Below are 21159 nucleotides of genomic sequence, written 5' to 3' on the forward strand. Positions count from 1 at the left end.
CAGGGCAGACCTACTTCTGCACTTCTGTTCATGTACTCTAGAATGGGGACAACATTGAGTGCGTTTACATGAGAAACCCGATTACTAGCAATTGTCGGTCCAGGCAGGAGGACTCAGTATTGTTGTTACTGATACTTTATTCCACACGATTCAAAACATTATTGTAATATTTGATTTGGCAAATGGTTGTGATCGCAGCGGCTCCCTGCCGCACACAACTGAGACACTGTCTCCTCACTCGACATCCGGGCAGATGTCGAGTGTTCTCCAACACAAACCACATGCCAGACGAGACAAATGTATGAGACTGCTGCGTGAACGTGGAGACCATAAGGTGCTAGGAAATGTGAATGATATGAGTGTTGTGTTTGCCATACTTACCTTCACAGGTGTCCTCGGCAGACGCGTCCTGAGTCGTATCTGTGTGTGTGAGTGACGCGAGTGTGTAGCGGGGTCTCGTCGTGTTAAAACAGAAATACTTAATTTATCATTAAGTTCGGGGCACCACCCTAATATTGGTTTAGGACATTAGGGAATCCTACATTTAACATGTAATAATCAGTCTCATCTTTAGGAATGTATTCGTTCTAAGTGTAGAGCCAATCGTAACATCAGTGAACACGCACGTCAAAATATCTTTACAATGAATTCATTCAAGTAAGGTAAACAGATGTTATGAACAAGTTAGATTATGGGTTTGATATAAGTTATTGGTTTCAATGAACAGAATGAAATGGACTAACTTAAAGAAAGACAGAAATGTTAAGTCAATGATTACATCCTTACAAATCATAAACAGAGCTCACGCCAATGCCAAGTCGGGTAGGAAAGAGCGTTAGCCATAGTTACGTTTGATCAGGGGTTGATCAATGAGGTTAAGGGCGGTTTGCGCCAAAGGTCCATTTGAAGAATCGGAAGTGAAAGCGCGGCTGCGCTGCCGGGTCGTGTGGCTGAATCTGCGGGATCTCAGTCAAGTCGCAATGATAATTTCGTTTTTGGTTCTTCTGTTGAACCATCCAGATAGTGTCGCGATCACTATAAAGTTGAATCTCAGGAGAAGCTTGGGGACGTCCTTTGGAACGCCAATCCCGATGGCGTTCATGCCATGGTTGGTTTCGCTGGAGTTAGAGATTGATGGTCATCTCACATATTTATGCAGTTCAGAGTTTGAGGGAGGACCTGTCTGGGGTCAGACGTTGATTGGGGGAAGCTGGGTTCTCAACTCCCCCCTCCTTCCTTCACACCTACCAAAGGTGTGATCTGGTCTCTGGCTGGTTCAAAAGATCATTCAAATATTGTTCTGGACATCTTGGTACAGTTACAAATATAGTTGAATGGTTGTTTTATTATGAGAGCTTTGTGTAGATACCAAGAATGACATGGTTATCTTTCAGGAAGAAGGATTAGTTACTAGAATCAAGATTTTAGTCAACACAACATTAAAACAAAGTAACAAACATGACACAAATATCCCTCTCATAATTCTCCACCTTGTACTCTCGTGGTAAAGGTGGAGTCTGAAGAACTTTCCTCAAAAGTTCTGATTAAGGTATTTTCTTTGTTCAACTGCCGCCAAAACGGATGCAAATGGTTTCTGGAGACTTGTTGTCTCAAGCAGGCCCTTTGAAGCTTGCAAGCTAGCAGGAGGGCTGAGATTGGGGAGGTCCCCCCCCCAATTCTATGGTTCCTTTGCATCGGCGTTTAGTGGGTAATCACTATACTGAGGGTGTCACAAAGGCTGATTAGGTTTGTCTGATGTGATTGAATCACTCTTCAGGTGTGGCAAGATGTTGCCTCCGTGTGGTCTTGCTGACCTCACTACAAGTGAGTGAGAGTTGTTATACTAACTGAAGTAAATGTGGCTCAGAGCAGACAGTGCCCCTAAGCTTGATCTAGTCATGTTTATCCTACACAAGCGTAGCTCAGAGCAGACAGTGCTCCTAAGTTTTATCTAGCCATTTTTACCCTGTAAAAGTGTAGCTCAGAGCAGACAGTGCTCCTAAGCTTTATCTGTTGTGAACAAGCATTGTGTTGCACGTTTGACCTAATAAAGTGTAGCTCAGAGCACAGTGCCTCTAAGCTTTATCTAGTCATGCATAACCTACGCGAGTGTAGCTCAGAGAAGACAGTGCTCCTAAGCTTTATCTAGCCATGATTAACCTTCACAAGCGTAGCTCAGAGCAGACACTGCCCCTAAGCTTTAACTAGCCATGCTTACCTATGAGAGTGTAGCTCAGAGCAGACAGTGCCCGGGTTAGAGTTGCACCAAACTATTAGAGAAACAACCAACCGTTCCAACGCCCCCGAGCACGGCCCAGACACAAATCGGATTGCAACCCTCATCCATGAACGAGACGTGTAGCGCCGGACCCAAGTAGCCACGTCCACAGACAAAATAACGACCGACCATGAGGAAGGATGCGCATGCAAAAATGATGCCCGAGCACGACAAATGAGGAAACACACCGAGCCGGTGCGAGGATGGAAATCGACCACTAAAATCGTCCGGCAGGTGCAGCACAAATGCAACCCGTCCAGCTGACCTACACAGGACTCGGACAGAATGCGAAATGCGTGCCCGCTACGACGCCGAAGCCAAAGAGCAAGAAGACATCTGCAACCGCCTAGCGTCACATCGGGCTCCTGAGAGAACATTGCAGTTAGCACACACGAGAGACACTGAGCAGACATTTTGACCAAGCCATAAATCCCTTATATGTACGTACATTCATTCAGCAGACGCTTTTACCCAAGCGACTTCCAAGAGAGAGCTTAAGTGGTCAATGCGGTTTATGGTCTATGGTCAATAACCATAAACAACGAGACAGCCCCAAAACAACGAAGCATACATCGTGAAAGCAAATAAGTGTCAAAGGGAAGAACTAAAAGAGCATGCCGTTAAACAAGTTGCATATAACAACACAATCCTCAAAGTGCAAGTGTGTACCTATAGAAGCAAGAAACAATACAAGTCAAAGCAAATACAATAGGTCAACCGCACGCATCCATTGAGGTTGATCACAAAACATTGTTCGGGATGCCAGCGCGGGGGTTTAGAGAGGCGACCAACAGCAAAGTTGTTGAAAGGATGTTTAACATTAATGGCCCACCCGCCTTTCGACCGAACAGGCAGGCCGACATCGGATGATGCGAGCAGCACCGACTGCAAACGTGACTTAATGTGACTTAATCTATCAGAAACGTGCATTCACGTATGCGTACCCCCCAGCGAAATACATACACATACGAACCGAGGTGAAGTTAGTTTCATATTCGACATTCGACATTCGTCTCACATTCGGAAGACGCTACTTTGCAGCGCCGAGTTAGGGACCGGGTGAAAATTACCCATCCAATTTTGAAAAATGATGACATTTATAATATTTGTATGACTATAAAACCTCAAACAAACAGCAGAGCATTCCAACAATGTCTGACCTACTTCCACACCCTTTACTTTTTCAATAAACGTTTTAAATGATAGAAAATCGCTAATCTCTGAAAATAGCATGACATCCTTGCAAATCTCAAAAACCTTTCCAGACTTGTTGAGAAAAATCTCAAATAAACACCAGATTATTCTAATGATGTCTGGCCTACTTCCACACCCTTTACTTTTTCAATGATGTGTTTTAAAAAATGATAGAAAATCGCTCATCCCTGAAAATAGCATGAAATCCTTGCTAATCTCAATATCTTTTCCAGACTTGGGTCAAAAAATCTCAAATATACACCCGATTATTCTAATAGTGTCTGGCCTACTTCCACACCCTTTACTTTTTCAATAATGTTTTTAAAAAAATGATAGAAAATCGCTAATCTCTGAAAATAGCATGAAATCATTGATAATCTCAATAACGTTTTCAAACTTGTTTCAAAAAATCTCAAATATACACCTGATTATTATAATAGTGTCTGGCCTACTTCCACACCCTTTACTTTTTCAAAAATGTTTAAAAAAAAATGATAGTAAATCGCAAATCTCTGAAAATAGCATGAAATCCTTGCTAATCTCAATATCTTTTCCAGACTTGGGTCAAAAAATCTCAAATATACACCCAATTATTCTAATAGTGTCTGTCCTACTTCCACACCCTTTACTTTTTTAATAAAACCTTTTAAAAAATGATAGAAAATTGCTAATCTCTGAAAATAGCATGACATCATTGCTAATCTCAATAACTTTTTCAAACTTGTTTCAAAAAATCTCAAATATACACCTGATTATTATAATAGTGTCTGGCTTACTTCCACACCCTTTATTTTTTCAATAATGTTTTTTAAAAAATGATAGAAAATCGCTTATACCTGAAAATAGCATGAAATCCTTGCTAATCTCAATATCTTTTCCAGACTTGGGTCAAAAAATCTCAAATATACACCTGATTATTCTAATAGTGTCTTGCCTACTTCCACACCCTTTACCTTTTCAATAATGTTTTTAAAAAAATGATAAAAATCGCTAATCTCTGAAAATAGCATGAAATCATTGATAATCTCAATAACTTTTTCAAACTTGTTTAAAAAAATCTCGAATATAAACCTGATTATTCTAATAGTGTCTGGCCTACTTCCACACCCTTTACTTTTTCAATAAAACATTTTAAAAAATGATAGAAAATATATCGCTAATCTCTGAAAATAGCATGAAATCTTCACTAATCTCAATCAATAACTTTTATGGAACCCCATATATATTATGATTACAGCCTTTGCTTATTTTCATTGCCTGTTTCTTTTTTATCTTAAGCGTGCATTTAAACACAGTGGCACAAGTTGTGGCAATGAGTTTTGCCAAACAAAGAACCAGATCTCTGACAATAAATGACAACACCAGGCTTAGGTCTCAATCATGTCTCTCTCAGCTCTGAAAGCCGGAGGACCATCTTTTATAGGGCACAAGAATGTAAACATAGATTGTGACAGTCAGACAGTATTGACGTTACGACAGTCTCAGAGAAAGAGATTCACTGCTCCCAACACCATGACAACTCTCAGACTAGAGAGTTCATATGGAGCTCTAATTGTAGTCATGACAAGGAACGTTTAGCCAGTACTTTCTCCTGACCCCGAACATCTATTAATCCTGACACATAGACACAATCTACTCTTATTAATAGCAAGTTTACATGAGAACTTACTAACTAGTATCCAATGACTAGTTCTATTGATAAGTGAATAATGTAAGCACATAGGAAATCCCAATTTCTTCATAACTCTTCTTTCATTGGCTCCCTTGCATAGACCTTGCGCGCGTGTGTGTGAGTGTTTGCGTCATCAACCCTAGTTGACCATATAGGTGTCAAGCAAATGGTCACCAGAGTTTGCGTCTCCATCTATTCCAGGTTTGGAAGTAGGCCTCTCTTTCCACTCAAGGAATGCTGAACACAGTATCATTTTATACAGAATAAAAAAAGATACATCTTCAATTTTTCTGACAGGCAGACACTCAAAGTGATGGGGTGTGTCAAGGGGTTACATCAGAGTAATCTTACACATACCTCTCTCTCTAATTTGCGCTCTCTGTCTGTCTGTCTGTCTGTCTGTCTCTCTCTCTCTCTCTCTCTCTCTCTCTCTCTCTCTCAGTCAGGTCAGTATCGACTGGATTCAAAATATTCCTTATATATAAAGTGTTTTACCTAAGACTTGACAGCTGAGACTGTCAATTGATCCGTTGTGGTGGATTGTGATCCTGTATGACATGATTACTCGTCTTCTATAACATTTCAGAGGGATTTCATGCTATTTTCAGAGTTTAGCGATTTTCTATCATTTTTAAAACACATTATTGAAAAAGTAAAGGGTGTGGAAGTATGTCAGACACTATTAGAATAATATGGTGTGTATTTGAGATTTTTCTCAACAAGTCTGGAAAATGTATTGAGATTTGCAAGGATTTCATGCTATTTTCAGAGTTTAGCGATTTTATACCATTTTTAAAAACACATTATTGAAAAAGTAAAGGGTGTGGAAGTAGGCCAGACACTATTAGAATAATCTGGTGTGTATTTGAGATTTTTCTCAATAAGTCTGGAAAAGATATTGAGATTAGCAAGGATTTCATGCTATTTTCAGAGATTAGCGATTTACTATCATTTAAAAAAAAATATTATTGAAAAAGTAAAGGGTGTGGAAGTAGGCCAGACACTATTAGAATAATATAGTGTATATTTGAGATTTTTTGACCCAAATCTGGAAAAGATATTGAGATTAGCAAGGATTTCATGCTATTTTCAGAGATTAGCGATTTTCTATCATTTTTTTAAAAACATTATTGAAAAAGTAAAGGGTGTGGAAGTAGGCCAGACACTATTAGAATAATCAGGTGTATATTAGAGATTTTTTGAAACAAGTTTGAAAAAGTTATTGAGATTATCAATGATTTCATGCTATTTTCAGAGATTAGCGATTTTCTATCATTTTTTTAAAAACATTATTGAAAAATTAAAGGGTGTGGAAGTAGGCCAGACACTATTAGAATAATCTGGTGTATATTTGAGATTTTTTGACCCAAGTCTGGAAATATTATTGAGAATAGCAAGGATTTCATGCTATTTTCAGAGATTAGCGATTTTCTATCATTTTTTAAAAGGTTTTATTAAAAAAGTAAAGGGTGTGGAAGTAGGCCAGACACTATTAGAATAATCTGGTGTATATTTGAGATTTTTTGACCCAAATCTAGAAAATATATTGAGATTAGCAAGGATTTCATGCTATTTTCAGAGATTAGCGATTTTCTATCATTTTTTTAAAAACATTGTTGAAAAAGTAAAGGGTGTGGAAGTAGGCCAGACACTATTAGAATAATCAGGTGTATATTAGAGATTTTTTGAAACAAGTTTGAAAAGGTTATTGAGATTATCAATGATTTCATGCTATTTTCAGAGATTAGCGATTTTCTATCATTTTTTTAAAAACATTATTGAAAAATTAAAGGGTGTGGAAGTAGGCCAGACACTATTAGAATAATCTGGTGTATATTTGAGATTTTTTGACCCAAGTCTGGAAATATTATTGAGATTAGCAAGGATTTCATGCTATTTTCAGAGATTAGCGATTTTCTATAATTTTTTAAAAGGTTTTATTAAAAAAGTAAAGGGTGTGGAAGTAGGACAGACACTATTAGAATAATCGGGTGTATATTCGAGATTTTTTGACCCAAGTCTGGAAAAGATATTGAGATTAGCAAGGATTTCATGCTATTTTCAGAGATTAGCGATTTACTATAATTCTTTTTAAAACATTATTGTAAAGGTAAAGGGTGTGGAAGTAGGCAAGACACTATTAGAATAATATGGTGTATATTTGAGATTTTTTGACCCAAGTCTGGAAAAGATATTGAGATTAGCAAGGATTTCATTATATTTTCAGAGATTTGCGATTTACTATCATTTTTAAAAAAACATTATTGAAAAAGTAAAGGGTGTGGAAGTAGGACAGACACTATTAGAATAATCAGGTGTATATTCGAGATTTTTTGACCCAAGTCTGGAAAAGATATTGAGATTAGCAAGGATTTCATGCTATTTTCAGAGATTAGCGATTTACTATCATTTTTTTAAAAACATTATTGAAAAAGTAAAGGGTGTGGAAGTAGGCCAGACACTATTAGAATAATCTGGTGTATATTTGAGATTTTTTGACCCAAGTCTGGAAAAGATATTGAGATTAGCAAGGATTTCATTATATTTTCAGAGATTTGCGATTTACTATCATTTTTAAAAAAACATTATTGAAAAAGTAAAGGGTGTGGAAGTAGGACAGACACTATTAGAATAATCAGGTGTATATTCGAGATTTTTTGACCCAAGTCTGGAAAAGATATTGAGATTAGCAAGGATTTCATGCTATTTTCAGAGATTAGCGATTTACTATCATTTTTTTAAAAACATTATTGAAAAAGTAAAGGGTGTGGAAGTAGGCCAGACACTATTAGAATAATCTGGTGTATATTTGAGATTTTTTGACCCAAGTCTGGAAAAGATATTGAGATTAGCAAGGATTTCATTATATTTTCAGAGATTTGCGATTTACTATCATTTTTTTAAAAACATTATTGAAAAAGTAAAGGGTGCGGAAGTAGGACAGACACTATTAGAATAATCAGGTGTATATTCGAGATTTTTTGACCCAAGTCTGGAAAACATATTGAGATTAGCAAGGATTTCATGCTATTTTCAAAGATTAGCGATTTACTATAATTTTTTTAAAAACATTATTGTAAAAGTAAAGGGTGTGGAAGTAGGCCAGACACTATTAGAATAATATGGTGTATATTTGAGATTTTTTGACCCAAGTCTGGAAATATTATTGAGATTAGCAAGGATTTCATGCTATTTTCAGAGATTAGCAATTTTCTATCATTTTTTTTATGTTTCATTGAAAAGGTAAAGGGTGTGGAAGTAGGCCAGACACTATTAGAATAATCAGGTGTATATTCGAGATTTTTTGACCTATGTCTGGAAAAGATATTGAGATTAGCAAGGATTTCATTATATTTTCAGAGATTTGCGATTTACTATCATTTTAAAAAAAACATTATTGAAAAAGTAAAGGGTGTGGAAGTAGGACAGACACTATTAGAATAATCAGGTGTATATTCGAGATTTTTTGACCCAAGTCTGGAAAAGATATTGAGATTAGCAAGGATTTCATGCTATTTTCAGAGATTAGCGATTTACTATCATTTTTTAAAAGGTTTTATTAAAAAAGTAAAGGGTGTGGAGGTAGGACAGACACTATTAGAATAATCGGGTGTATATTCGAGATTTTTTGACCCAAGTCTGGAAAAGATATTGAGATTAGCAAGGATTTCATGCTATTTTCAGAGATTAGCGATTTACTATAATTTTTTTTAAAACATTATTGTAAAAGTAAAGGGTGTGGAAGTAGGCAAGACACTATTAGAATAATATGGTGTATATTTGAGATTTTTTGACCCAAGTCTGGAAAAGATATTGAGATTAGCAAGGATTTCATGCTATTTTCAGAGGTTTGCGATTTACTATAATTTTTTTTAAAACATTTTTGAAAAAGTAAAGGGTGTGAAAGTAGGCCAGACACTATTATAATAATCAGGTGTATATTTGAGATTTTTTGAAAAAAGTTTGAAAAAGTTATTGAGATTATCAATGATTTCACGCTATTTTCAGATATTAGCGATTTTCTATCATTTTTTTTAAAACATTATTGAAAAAGTAAAGGGTGTGGAAGTAGGCCAGACACTATTAGAATAATCTGGTGTATATTTGAGATTTTTTGACCCAAGTCTGGAAAAGATATTGAGATTAGCAAGGATTTCATTATATTTTCAGAGATTTGCGATTTACTATCATTTTTTTAAAAACATTATTGAAAAAGTAAAGGGTGCGGAAGTAGGACAGACACTATTAGAATAATCAGGTGTATATTCGAGATTTTTTGACCCAAGTCTGGAAAACATATTGAGATTAGCAAGGATTTCATGCTATTTTCAAAGATTAGCGATTTACTATAATTTTTTTAAAAGCATTATTGTAAAAGTAAAGGGTGTGGAAGTAGGCCAGACACTATTAGAATAATATGGTGTATATTTGAGATTTTTTGACCCAAGTCTGGAAATATTATTGAGATTAGCAAGGATTTCATGCTATTTTCAGAGATTAGCAATTTTCTATCATTTTTTTTATGTTTCATTGAAAAGGTAAAGGGTGTGGAAGTAGGCCAGACACTATTAGAATAATCAGGTGTATATTCGAGATTTTTTGACCTATGTCTGGAAAAGATATTGAGATTAGCAAGGATTTCATGCTATTTTCAGAGATTAGCGATTTTCTATAATTTTTTTAAAAACATTATTGAAAAAGTAAAGGGTGTGGAAGTAGGCCAGACACTATTAGAATAATATGGTGTATATTTGAGATTTTTTGACCCAAGTCTGGAAAGAATATTGAGATTAGCAAGGATTTCATGCTATTTTTAGAGATTAGCGATTTACTATCATTTAAAAAAAAAATATTATTGAAAAAGTAAAGGGTGTGGAAGTAGGCCAGACACTATTAAAATAATCTGGTGTATATTTGAGATTTCATGACCCAAATCTGGAAAAGATATTGAGATTAGCAAGGATTTCATGCTATTTTCAGATATTAGCGATTTTCTATCATTTTTTTTTAAACATTTTTGAAAAAGTAAAGGGTGTGGAAGTAGGCCAGACACTATTAGAATAATATGGTGTATATTTTAGATTTTTTGACCCAAGTCTGGAAATATTATTGAGATTAGCAAGGATTTCTTGCTATTTTCAGAGATTAGCGATTTTCTATCATTTAAAAAAAAGCATTTTTGAAAAGGTAAAGGGTGTGGAAGTAGGCCAGACACTATTAGAATAATCTGCTGTGTATTTGAGATTTTTTTGACACAAGTCTGGAAAAGTTATTGAGATTAGTGAAGATTTCATGCTATTTTCAAAGATAAGCGATTTTCTATCATTTTTTTAAAGGTTTTATTAAAAAACTAAAGGGTGTGGAAGTAAGCCAGACACTATTAAAATAATCGGGTGTATATTTGAGATTTTTTGACCCAAGTCTGGAAAATATATTGAGATTTTTTTGAGATTTGCAAGGATGTCATGCTATTTTCAGAGATTAGCGATTTTCTATCATTTAAAAAGTTTTATTGAAAAAGTAAAGGGTGTGGAAGTAGGTCAGACATTGTTGGAATGCTCTGCTGTTTGTTTGAGGTTTTATAGTCATACAAATATTATAAATGTCATCATTTTTCAAAATTGTATAGGTAATTTTCACCCGGTCCCTAACTCGGCGCTGCAAAGTAGCGTCTTCCGAATGTGAGACGAATGTCGAATGTCGAATATGAAACTAACTTCACCTCGCTCACATACGACATCAGTGGACCCGTAGTAGACACCAGCATTGACGAGCGATGCTCCAAGACACCAGGGGTCTCATTTATAAAGCTTGCGTACTCACAAAACGGGGCTGAAAATGTGCGTACGCCACTTTCCACGCAAAGGTTGTGATTTATAAAAAACAAACTTGACGGGAGAATGTGCGGTCCTCCACGCAAACTCTGACCCTCCCGTAGGCCTACGCACATTTTGGAAACAGTTGGAATTGGCGACGCAGATGACCGTACTGTAGTCAGACTGCAGAAAGTAAATTTGGGAACAACGATTACTCGTAATATTTATATATTTTGTTTTCCTCACACATGTTTTTTTCACTTGATTTCATCATTATCATGAAAATGTAATCCAGCAGTATTATTTTAACTTGTACTGAGTGATAATTGTTCCAGAAGCACCTTACTATCAACTCAACTTAAAAAAAATCTGCGCTGTCTCTCCATCATGTTGTCCACTATACCGGAGTGCAGGAGGGGGAAATGCCCGACTGCATGGAATGCAGATAACATCACATATCCTACCTTTAAATAACTGCAGAATACAGTGTATAACTAAATATATTTCTTTAATACTGTGCATATATCATCATATGTCAAAAACTGGAAATACAGTCGTTAAGCTCCCGTGCAATCGCTACACTTTACGTCCTCGTTATCAGTCCAGACTTAAATAGATTACTGTTCATAACAAAACGCTTTTGTTTTCAAATTGTATCTCCACTCGCGGTATCACTTGCACAGTTGACGCCACTCGCACAGTTTTTTTTTAATTGGTGATCTACTGGCCACCACATTTTAGGAGTTTTCGGGCTCCACCAATAGGCTAACAATGTCTGAGAAGTTGTCATGCGCTATGATTCACTGTAAAGAACAATCGCATGCCAGGGTCATGATGAGATACTAGATTAGCATTCATGAGGTGCTTTGCATTGACTATTTATGGTTAAAAATTGGCGTGTTCAGGGCGGGGTACAATGCTGAATCACGTACGCACACTTGTGGGTAATCTGTGATTTATAATGGGAACATTGCGTACAGGTGTGCGTACGCACGGTTTTATAAATCTGAATTTTTGTGTGCTTATGCCATTTTAGGCTTTTGGGCGTACGTACACTTTTAGTAAGAATCCTACGCACAGTTTTATAAATGAGACCCCAGACCAGTTGCATATCGTGCGGAGGACCACCCACTTGAAGACACAGTTTGAGGGCACAGACTAGTAGAAAGGGAGAAACAACCGAGAGGCAGCTAAATCTTTTTTTGCGTCATGGTTCCACGGTTGCTGTAGCTACATTCATGGTAGCCTTTGACGGCTTTGGTTTGGCTCAACACATCGTATTGTGTTTTGCATTGGTCTCCGCTCAAACTGAGTGTTTGTTGTTTTGCGTTTGTCTCCGCTCAAAGTTCATGCCCAACATTGGAGCTACTGACTGGTGGCTCCAAATCCACCCATAAAACACTTTAAACTGACGGTTTAAAAGACCTAAAGGGCAATGTATTTCATAGGGTCATAACACAATTTTAAAAAAATTTATTAGTCTTTATTAACAATTCTCGAAATAATTAAAATATATGTAGCCTATATCTAGGCAAACCCAAACCATAACATTGTTTTTCAAGTCTATATTGTCATGAGATTATACTGCTGATTATGTAAAAAATAAAATAAAGGCGTGAATATATGGCCTACACTAACATGCAATTCATACAAATTAACTTGACAAAAGATTGAGTCATCCAAAGTTAATGTAGCTAGTTACATGCTATGGTAGCCTTCGGCAGTTCTGTTAGCTCAACAGCCTGCTAAACATGGCCGTCGTTCTCAACCATTCAAGTGCTAGCGCCGTCCCTGCTAATCAGGGACGGCACTCTGAACAGCATCGCCGTCCATCCATGCAAAGTTTAGCAGCCATCGCCGTCATTCTATGGACGTCCATATGGACGGCTATGACGCCGTCCATGATCTATGCTCCCCCTAGCGAAGGACGTCCCTGCTAATCCATCGCCGTCCAAAATATATGCTCCCTCTATGGACGGCACTCTGAACAGCATCGCCGTCCGTCCATCCATGCAAAGATCAGCAGCCATCGCCGTCAGTCTATGGACGTCCATGACGCTCTCAGAGATTTAGCTCCTACTGAAACAATCGCAGCAGAACACACCAACGCACTCCAACACGGACCAGCCCAGACGTTGATGACCAGATACAGTAGTTTCGATCGATTAAAATTAAAAACCCTTAAACGTCTACATGTAGCAATATTAAGAAATTAAGAAATTTATTGTTTGGAGGATAACCCCTTGAGATGCAGCATCTCGTTTTCGAGGGGGTCCTCAAGACACAAGACAAAGACAAATACATGCACATTCAAACTCGCTCAAGTTCCCCCACTCCCAGACCTCACCCACCCCACCGACTCCTTATTGAATACATATTGTAATATTGAGAGGTATATATACACATATACATACATACACATATACTTACATATATATGCACACATATACACAAACCTTCACCCGTACACACGTACAATATTTATTCATAAAGAAAAAATAAAGAAAAAAGAAAGAAAAGTCCAGTCAAACATGAGCAAAACATTTACAGCGATAATTTGCTTGTAAGTGATTATAAAGGGATATTTTGAAGGAGTGCAAAGAAGTGATAGATCTTAGAGACCCTGGTAGGCTATTCCAGTCTGAGGGGGCTTTAAATTTAAAGGTACGCCTGCCACTCTCTTTTGAGATGTTTGGTACAGTAAAGAAGGGGTATTCGGTGTGTCTCAATCTGTAGATAGGTCTATATGGAATTAAATATTCCTTCAGGTAAAGAGGATAGTCAGAGTAGATACATTTGAATATAATCTGGTACCAGTGAAACTGTCTTCTGGCTTTTGGTGATAATAAATTCAGTGTGTTATACATAATACAATGGTGAGTAGTGAACGGACATCTCAACACAAATCTGCACATACTATTGAAAACAACATTTAGTGCTTTTAGATTAGATTCTGATGTGTTTTGATAGACAACATCTACATAGTCTAATATAGGAAATATTAGCTGTGTCACAATTCTTAACCTAATCAGTTGAGTGAAACAGTTAATAGAACGATACAATATTCGTAAATTACAATTTATTTTATTGACTACTAAATGAATGTGACGCCTAAAGGAGAGTTGTGAGTCAAGTACAAGGCTCAAATATTTGAGTTCATCAACTTTAACTAGCGGAGTATCATCTGAGAATTTGAGTAAGAGATTGTTGTCTTGATTAAATGTAGCTGATCTGGTGGGAAACAGCATACTATATGATTTTTTCTTATTGAGTAGTAGGTGGTTGGAATGGAACCAAAGTTGGATGGCATTAAAGTTAGATTGCAGTGTGGATTGAATCCTAGAAATCGACGCGTTAGATGCATAGATCACCGTGTCATCTGCATATAGATGAATAAGACAGTCAGAGCATTTTTGAGGAAGATCATTGATAAATATAGAAAATAAAAGAGGCCCTAAGGAAGAGCCTTGAGGGACACCTTTTTCCATTATTAAGGATTCTGATAAATAACCCTGAAAAGAGACTCGCTGACGTCTAGAATGGAGATAAGAGTTAAACCAAAAAAGAGATTGTTTAGAGAGGCCTATCGCATGTAGTTTGTCAAGAAGCATATAATGATCAACCATATCGAAGGCCTTAGTGAGATCTATAAATATTGCACCAGTCGACATGTTATTGCCTAAGGAGGATGTAACATCATTGGTGAATTTTAGAAGAGCAGTAGTTGTAGAAAACTTAGGTCTGAAACCAAATTGATTAGGTGACAGAATGGAGAAATCATTAATATATTTAAATAGTTGATTAAATATTAGTTTTTCAAACACTTTTGCTATACTACTTATGATGGAAATGGGTCTGTAGTTGTTAAGGTCAAGTGCATCGCCACCCTTGTGTATTGGTGTTACTCTGGCAGACTTCCACATTGATGGAACCACACAGGTGGATAACGATAAGTTAAATAAATCCGATAAAGGAAATGCCAGTACATGAGAGGCGAGCTTGATAAACTTGATCTCCAGACCATCAGGATCAGTACCATTACCTGCTTTTAGATCAGAGATTGCCTGTTGGACGTCAATAGGATTCATTGTAGCGAATGAGAAGGAGCTGCTTAACTCATCTATCGGATTAGAGTAAGAGAGGTTGAACGATTGTGAACTACAAATAGTGGAGAAGTGTTGGTTAAAAGCATTGGCAACCGCAGAAGGATCACTAATAATGTCATTGTGAACTTTGACTTTTGTGGCAATGCTTTTAGTCGATTTGTTGAGTAAAGAATTGAGACTTTTCCAGAACTTCTTAGGACTTCTGAAGTTATTAGACAGAGAATCTTTATAATAGTTTGATTTGGCGTTTCTTGTTTTAGTTGTACACATATTTCTTAATTGTTTATATACAGCCCAGTCTGTTGAGTCCTTTGACAGGCGGTACTTTTCCCATGCCTTATCTCTTTGTTTAAAAAGATGTATTAGATCAGCATCAATCCAAGGTAGGTGTCTGCCCTTAACCCTTACTGATATCCAAGGGGCATGTTTGTCAATAACTTTAAGAACTTCAGTGTAAAAAAAATGCCAAGCATCTTCAACAAAAGGAATAAGGTGAAGCCTATTCCAATTTATATTTACTATATCTTGAATGAAAAACTCAGTGTTAAGATGCTTACTCTGCCTTACCCTGATTACCTTGGGTGGTAAGCGAGGCAATCTAATTTTCCATACACAGAAAACCATAGAATGATCGCTAAAGCAATCGGGTAGTACACCAGATTCAGTGATTCTGAGTGGGTGAGTGGGTGACCAAAATCCAATCTAATAAAGATTTAGGTCTGTGGTCAACCCGAGTAGGTTCTCGGATAAGTTGAGTCAGGTTTAGGGTCTCAAAAAAATGTCTGTCGTTTAGAGATGAACGGTCTAACCAGTTGATGTTAAAGTCACCCAGTATAATCATCTCATTTGAGTTATCCACGGATTTGATAGTAGTGCCTATGCAGTTTATTGACTCTGAGGGGGAGGTCGGTAAATATTCCCTATGATCAGCTGTTTATTTGCGTGAAAACAAATTTTAACAAAAAGGCATTCAAAATGTACAGGGTTTTCCTTCGGGATTACAAGTTCGGAAAATAAATTTGAGGAGACATAAGTGGCTACTCCTCCACCACGAGCACCCCTGTCAGCTCTATACACAACATAGCCATCCAGTTTGATTTCATCATCTGATATTTTTGTATTCAGCCAAGTCTCAGATAGTGTGATAACACTGGGTTTATTATAGACAAGCCAGGCTCTTAAAAGATCAATTTTATGTGGCAAACTTCTTATGTTCAGGTGAATGACAAATAAGCCTTTACCCATATATACTATTCAGGGACATAGGAGAAAAGGTGGAAGGGGGATGAGGGGTATAGTGAGGGAGAGAGAGCAACATACACGCAGACACACACACACCCCCCCACGCACACACATACACAAATCACAAACTGGCTAGGCCAAAGCATTACAGAATGCAGATTCCATCTGCTAAATTTCTCACTGAAATAACATGGAGTGAGGGACTATTATTACATATTTTTCATACAGGAAATAATAATTTAGGTCAAGTTAAATCCCAGCCTTTAATAGTATGAAATAAGAGGAAATACTATTGGCCAATATCATTCTAGTCAAAAAGAAAAAGCTCAATAGCTAGGTAGGTTAGCAGGCCTACTTAGGTTTACCATATATCAACCATAGGACCTTAAAGAAGAACACAGGAGAATGGCCAAAATGTATCTAAGTGGCCTGAGAAACAGGTAGCCAAAGCTACTCAGTAAATAACAGAGTTCACTTCAATTAATTCATATATAAGCCTTTCATTGCCACAAATAATATTTAACAAATTGAATCTTATACCTCAATTAAATGAGACGAAGTAAGTCATTTTGGGTAATGAGTCTCAAGATCCTGAATGAAAGACTCTGCATCTCCAGGGCTTTTGAACAGGACTGCTTTGCCCGCTGCAATGATCCTCAGTGAGGCCGGATAGAGAAGAGAATATTCCATATTCCGTTTGCGGAGCTTTTTCTTGATGTTGTCAAACTGCCGACGTTTGATGACCAAGCCAGCGCTGAAGTCAGGGAAGATGTGGACGCGGTTGCCTTTGTACATTAGTTCCTTTTTCTCACGTGAGAGACGTAGTATTTGTTGTTTATCTTGGAGGCTGAGGAGTTTTACCAGGATTGGCCTTGGCCCAGGTTTCTGCACATTCGTGTGTACCGTAGTGGGATAACGATGGGCTCTCTCGATGACTGGAGGCAGCTTAAAGTTCTCTGCCCCCAGGAGTAGCTGGATAAGGTCTTTCATGAAACCAAGGATGTCCTGGCCCTCAGATTTTTCCGGAACATGCAAAAAGCGCAGATTGTATGCCCTACTCCGATTCTCTGCATCCTCAATTTTGTCGCGCAGGTAAGAGTTTTCGCTCACAAGTGTTTTAACATGCTTTTGTAGATCAGTTAAATTGTCTTCATTTGCGCTTACTCTTTGTTCAAGTTGTGACACATGATCACCGAGTGTGGACAGCGAGCCTTGTATTGTTTGTAAGCCCGATTGAATAGTATCCATTTTCGCATCAAAATGGGAAAACGTATCCAATTTCAGTTGCTGTATAGCGTTCCAAATTGATTGATTGGAAATCGGTGTCTGATCCATGGCGAACTCTAGACACGCGGATCTCAGTTAGGGAACTTTGCAACAAACAACGTTTCTATGCAACAAACAAAGTTTCTTTTACAACGTGCAGAAGTTCAGTTCGTATCAGATTTGTTACGAGATAATGGAACTTTAGAATTTGGGCATGAAGGCCGAAATTATGACATTTAGCAGACTACACCTGACACTCCTGTTGCTTACGCCGCCATTTTTCTTGATTGATCTTGAGAGTATATCGTTGACATCATCGTGCACAAATATTTTAGAATCGTTAAGATGTATTTGAATACTGCAATTCCTCAGAATACTATTAAACGTATTCAGGAAAAACGGGTTGTCCTTCCTAGCTACATACACCCGCAGACAAACATATCCTATGGTGTCCCGCCGAATCACGACCACATTCCTACTTGGGATGGGACGTATGGCACTGATGCATCGATGCTTGTGTCGCAAAACCAATACGCACAGTTTCGAAAAAGTGTTTTGGAGCTTGTATCAAATTACGAAACCACGTGATAGATGACGTTCAATGCTTCAAACGTCACGAACTGGTTCGAAGTTTTGCCGCTCTTCTGAACCAGAGCCATAGAAGGAACGAAGCCACCGCTTCTTGTTAAAGACAAATCTCACATTGTCAGAGAAGCAGCACCAGGCATCGCTCGAATTTCTTCCATCAGTCATTATTATTTAGCCAAATCCGTATAGTAATAATTATAAATCTGTGCACTTGTGTTGTGTTATTTTATTGAAATGAAACGTAACATGATAGGACTATGTAGGTCTATACAGTGCCTTGAAAACAAATGTTGATGATTCGTCAACATTGTCAACAGTAATAATAATTTGTAAAAATAAAGTCACAATAGACCTACATATCACAAATGTTAAGAAAAAATCAGTGTTACCTAGTTTAATTGATATGAAGACCATATAGTATAAATTCTGTCCACCCGCATCAACAAGTAACAGCTTTTTCGGTGGTCTAGTTGGTTAAAGCTTTATACGTCAACATACTGTTAATGCTAATCTGGGATCGCGAGACCGCCTATACCGCCTGTAGGAAAGACCGCCCCTGAGTAACAACTTTGTTGCACGAGCATGCTAGCGCCACAAACACACGTTAAACTGCAAATGTTTACTCTTCGACAGGTCTGCAAACGCCTTTGTAAGCAGAGATTTGTTAAAACATTCGTTAACCGAGACCGTATGTAACAAATCGAGGCGTTTGCGGACCCGTGCAAAAACCATATTTGGTTGTTTAGGCTAGAGCTACAGTTATACTTTGTTGCCGAGCAGATGCCACGTTGTTAAGGTCAATCGCTACATCTCTAAGGCACCGTAAAAAACGTTTGTTTACCTCTGCGAACTGTCAGGAGGTATGCAAACTGTTTATTATTTGTTAACTTTTGAGAACGTCTCTGGACCAATGAGAACAGCGTATTGGTCCAATTATACTACTAGTATAAGAAACACAGTTATCATTTTTCCATGTTAACAACTAGTTACTTAGCTTATCGTTTGAGGATAACTTATTGTAAAAAGGATTTTACTTTAGGTAGCCTATTTGATGCAGAATCAAATGACAACGGCGTTCATGTTACTTTTAATAGTAGGCTAACGGAAAATGGAAGACATCGTAATCTTATAATTCAGGCGTCTACGCTCATTACACCTACACTAGCTCTAGCTCATCACAAAATGCAGATGTAATGTATGTGGTCGTTTATTTAAGTAGGTTAAATTAAATGATACGCACTGTGACTTCATATCAAGTGGCAGACATACGCAGTTTCCAAAAACCGCAAGAAAGCAGAGTAAGGTGTTAACATGCATTAAAGAATCGAAAGATTGGACAAAAATCCAGGTGTCTTTATCAGGTTCTGAATTCTTTGAATTCTCAGGTTCTGATTAAGACCTTAACCCGACCATGGAAATCAGATAAAGGCATTTACATGATCAGTTTAATAATCGCATTATTGCCATTATCGGGTTATAGTAGCCTAGTACAGTATACCACCAAACACAAAATCTGTGCAATATATTTAATTACTCAGTCATATTATTATTATATTTACTTGATTTGCTACATTGACGTTTTGCACTATGTTTTTCTTTTACTCTTGTTTGTAGTTTGCACTCTCTGCGCTGCTCAAATCCTGAGATTTTACCCATTGTGGGACTAATAAAGAATTATCTTATTTTATGGTGTATTAGTGTGCATGTAAATGCACTTATTGATATTTTCCCTTCTTCTCCTTGTTCGCTCTGTATCCCCTCCCCCTTGCTCTCTACATCTCTCTCACCTCTCCCTGCCTCGTTTCTCCCTCTCTCTACCTCACTCTACCTCCTCCCCTTCTTTCTTTATATCCTCGCTCTCTACCTCCTCTCCCCCTCTCTTTACCTCCTCGGTCTCTACCTCCCCTCCCCCCCCCCTCCTTCTCACAGCTGGTGTATGAACGTATTCCTCGGGGGGACCTGCAGCAGCGTGTGATCCACCTGCGTGTTCTGGGTGACGGGGCGTTCTGGGAGAACACGCTGCTGGGCGAGACCTTCATCCCCCTGAAGAGCCTGGCGCCTGGCCAGCACTGGGTGGACTGGCACGCGTTGGGCACGCCCGGCACCGATGTCCCCCGCTGACAGTGTATTTGGATGTGTGAGACAGAAGGAGTGTGTTTGTGTCAGCATGACAGTGTGTCATGACAGTGTGTCACCCCCCAGTGGGGGTGTGGGTGTCCTGAATAGATGCCTATGTGACTGTGTGACTGTGAGTGTCTTTATGTGTGTGACTCGTCCCAAGCGAGGTGTGTTTGTGTATAGACGACAGCTTCAAAGATGAAGACGTTTAGTACTGGACACTGTATTCCATAGGGTTTCAACCTCTAGAAGTTTCAGAAGTAAAAAATGTACCAATCTGACCAGCACAAGAAAGTTAAAACGGTGAAGTAAAAATGTGTATGGAAACTGTGTTGCAAAGAGATGCCTCGCTAGTTACCATGACTATGGGACCTTCCCCTACTTTGTGGGGGTGGGGGCCTTCCTAGGACCACACGAGCCTTCCGTCGACAAGTCTGATGGAAAATGTATTTTTTTTATAAAGAACATTTATAATAAGTTATTTCTTTTGTTTAATGCGGATAGATTGCCAAGCTCAGTTGGATTGCCTGGTTGTGGTGTGTGTGTGTATGAATTGATAACTGTGTATGTAGGCTTACTTGCATTGATGTGCTATAGAAACATGCAAATATATGTTAATTTTAAATTTGATTAATTGGATGGGGTCCTTGCTTTAAGCTTTTAGAGAAGGTAAGATCTAAAAAATGGTTGCCTTGTATGATATGGTAGATATTTAGTCACCTGACCTGCCTATGGTATGGTCCTAGCCTATCACTTTACAGACAGTGGCCTGGTTCACTGGCCCAGGTGTGTCTGAGTGTCTCCTGTCTGTCCTGGAGGTCACAAGTATTTCCATCTCTGAACTGTCTCCTCCTTCTATCCTCTCTTCCCCCGATAGGA

The 21159-nt window shown here is 38.0% G+C and overlaps 1 protein-coding gene across 1 annotated transcript in view; it reads left to right on the forward strand.

Moving 5' to 3' along the window:
- The window catches only part of pik3c2b (phosphatidylinositol-4-phosphate 3-kinase, catalytic subunit type 2 beta), a 139079-nt gene extending 118314 nt beyond the window's left edge, over window positions 1-20765 (forward strand). The window contains exon 33 of the mRNA XM_047024937.1: window positions 20092-20765. Within this exon, the coding sequence (XP_046880893.1) occupies window positions 20092-20283 (192 nt within the window). The 3' untranslated portion in view covers window positions 20284-20765. The remainder of the gene's footprint in view (window positions 1-20091) is intronic.
- The last annotated feature ends 394 nt before the right edge of the window (window positions 20766-21159 follow it).

The sequence above is a fragment of the Hypomesus transpacificus genome, chromosome 9 (assembly GCF_021917145.1).
Source record: "Hypomesus transpacificus isolate Combined female chromosome 9, fHypTra1, whole genome shotgun sequence".
In the NCBI taxonomy this organism is placed as follows: domain Eukaryota; kingdom Metazoa; phylum Chordata; class Actinopteri; order Osmeriformes; family Osmeridae; genus Hypomesus; species Hypomesus transpacificus.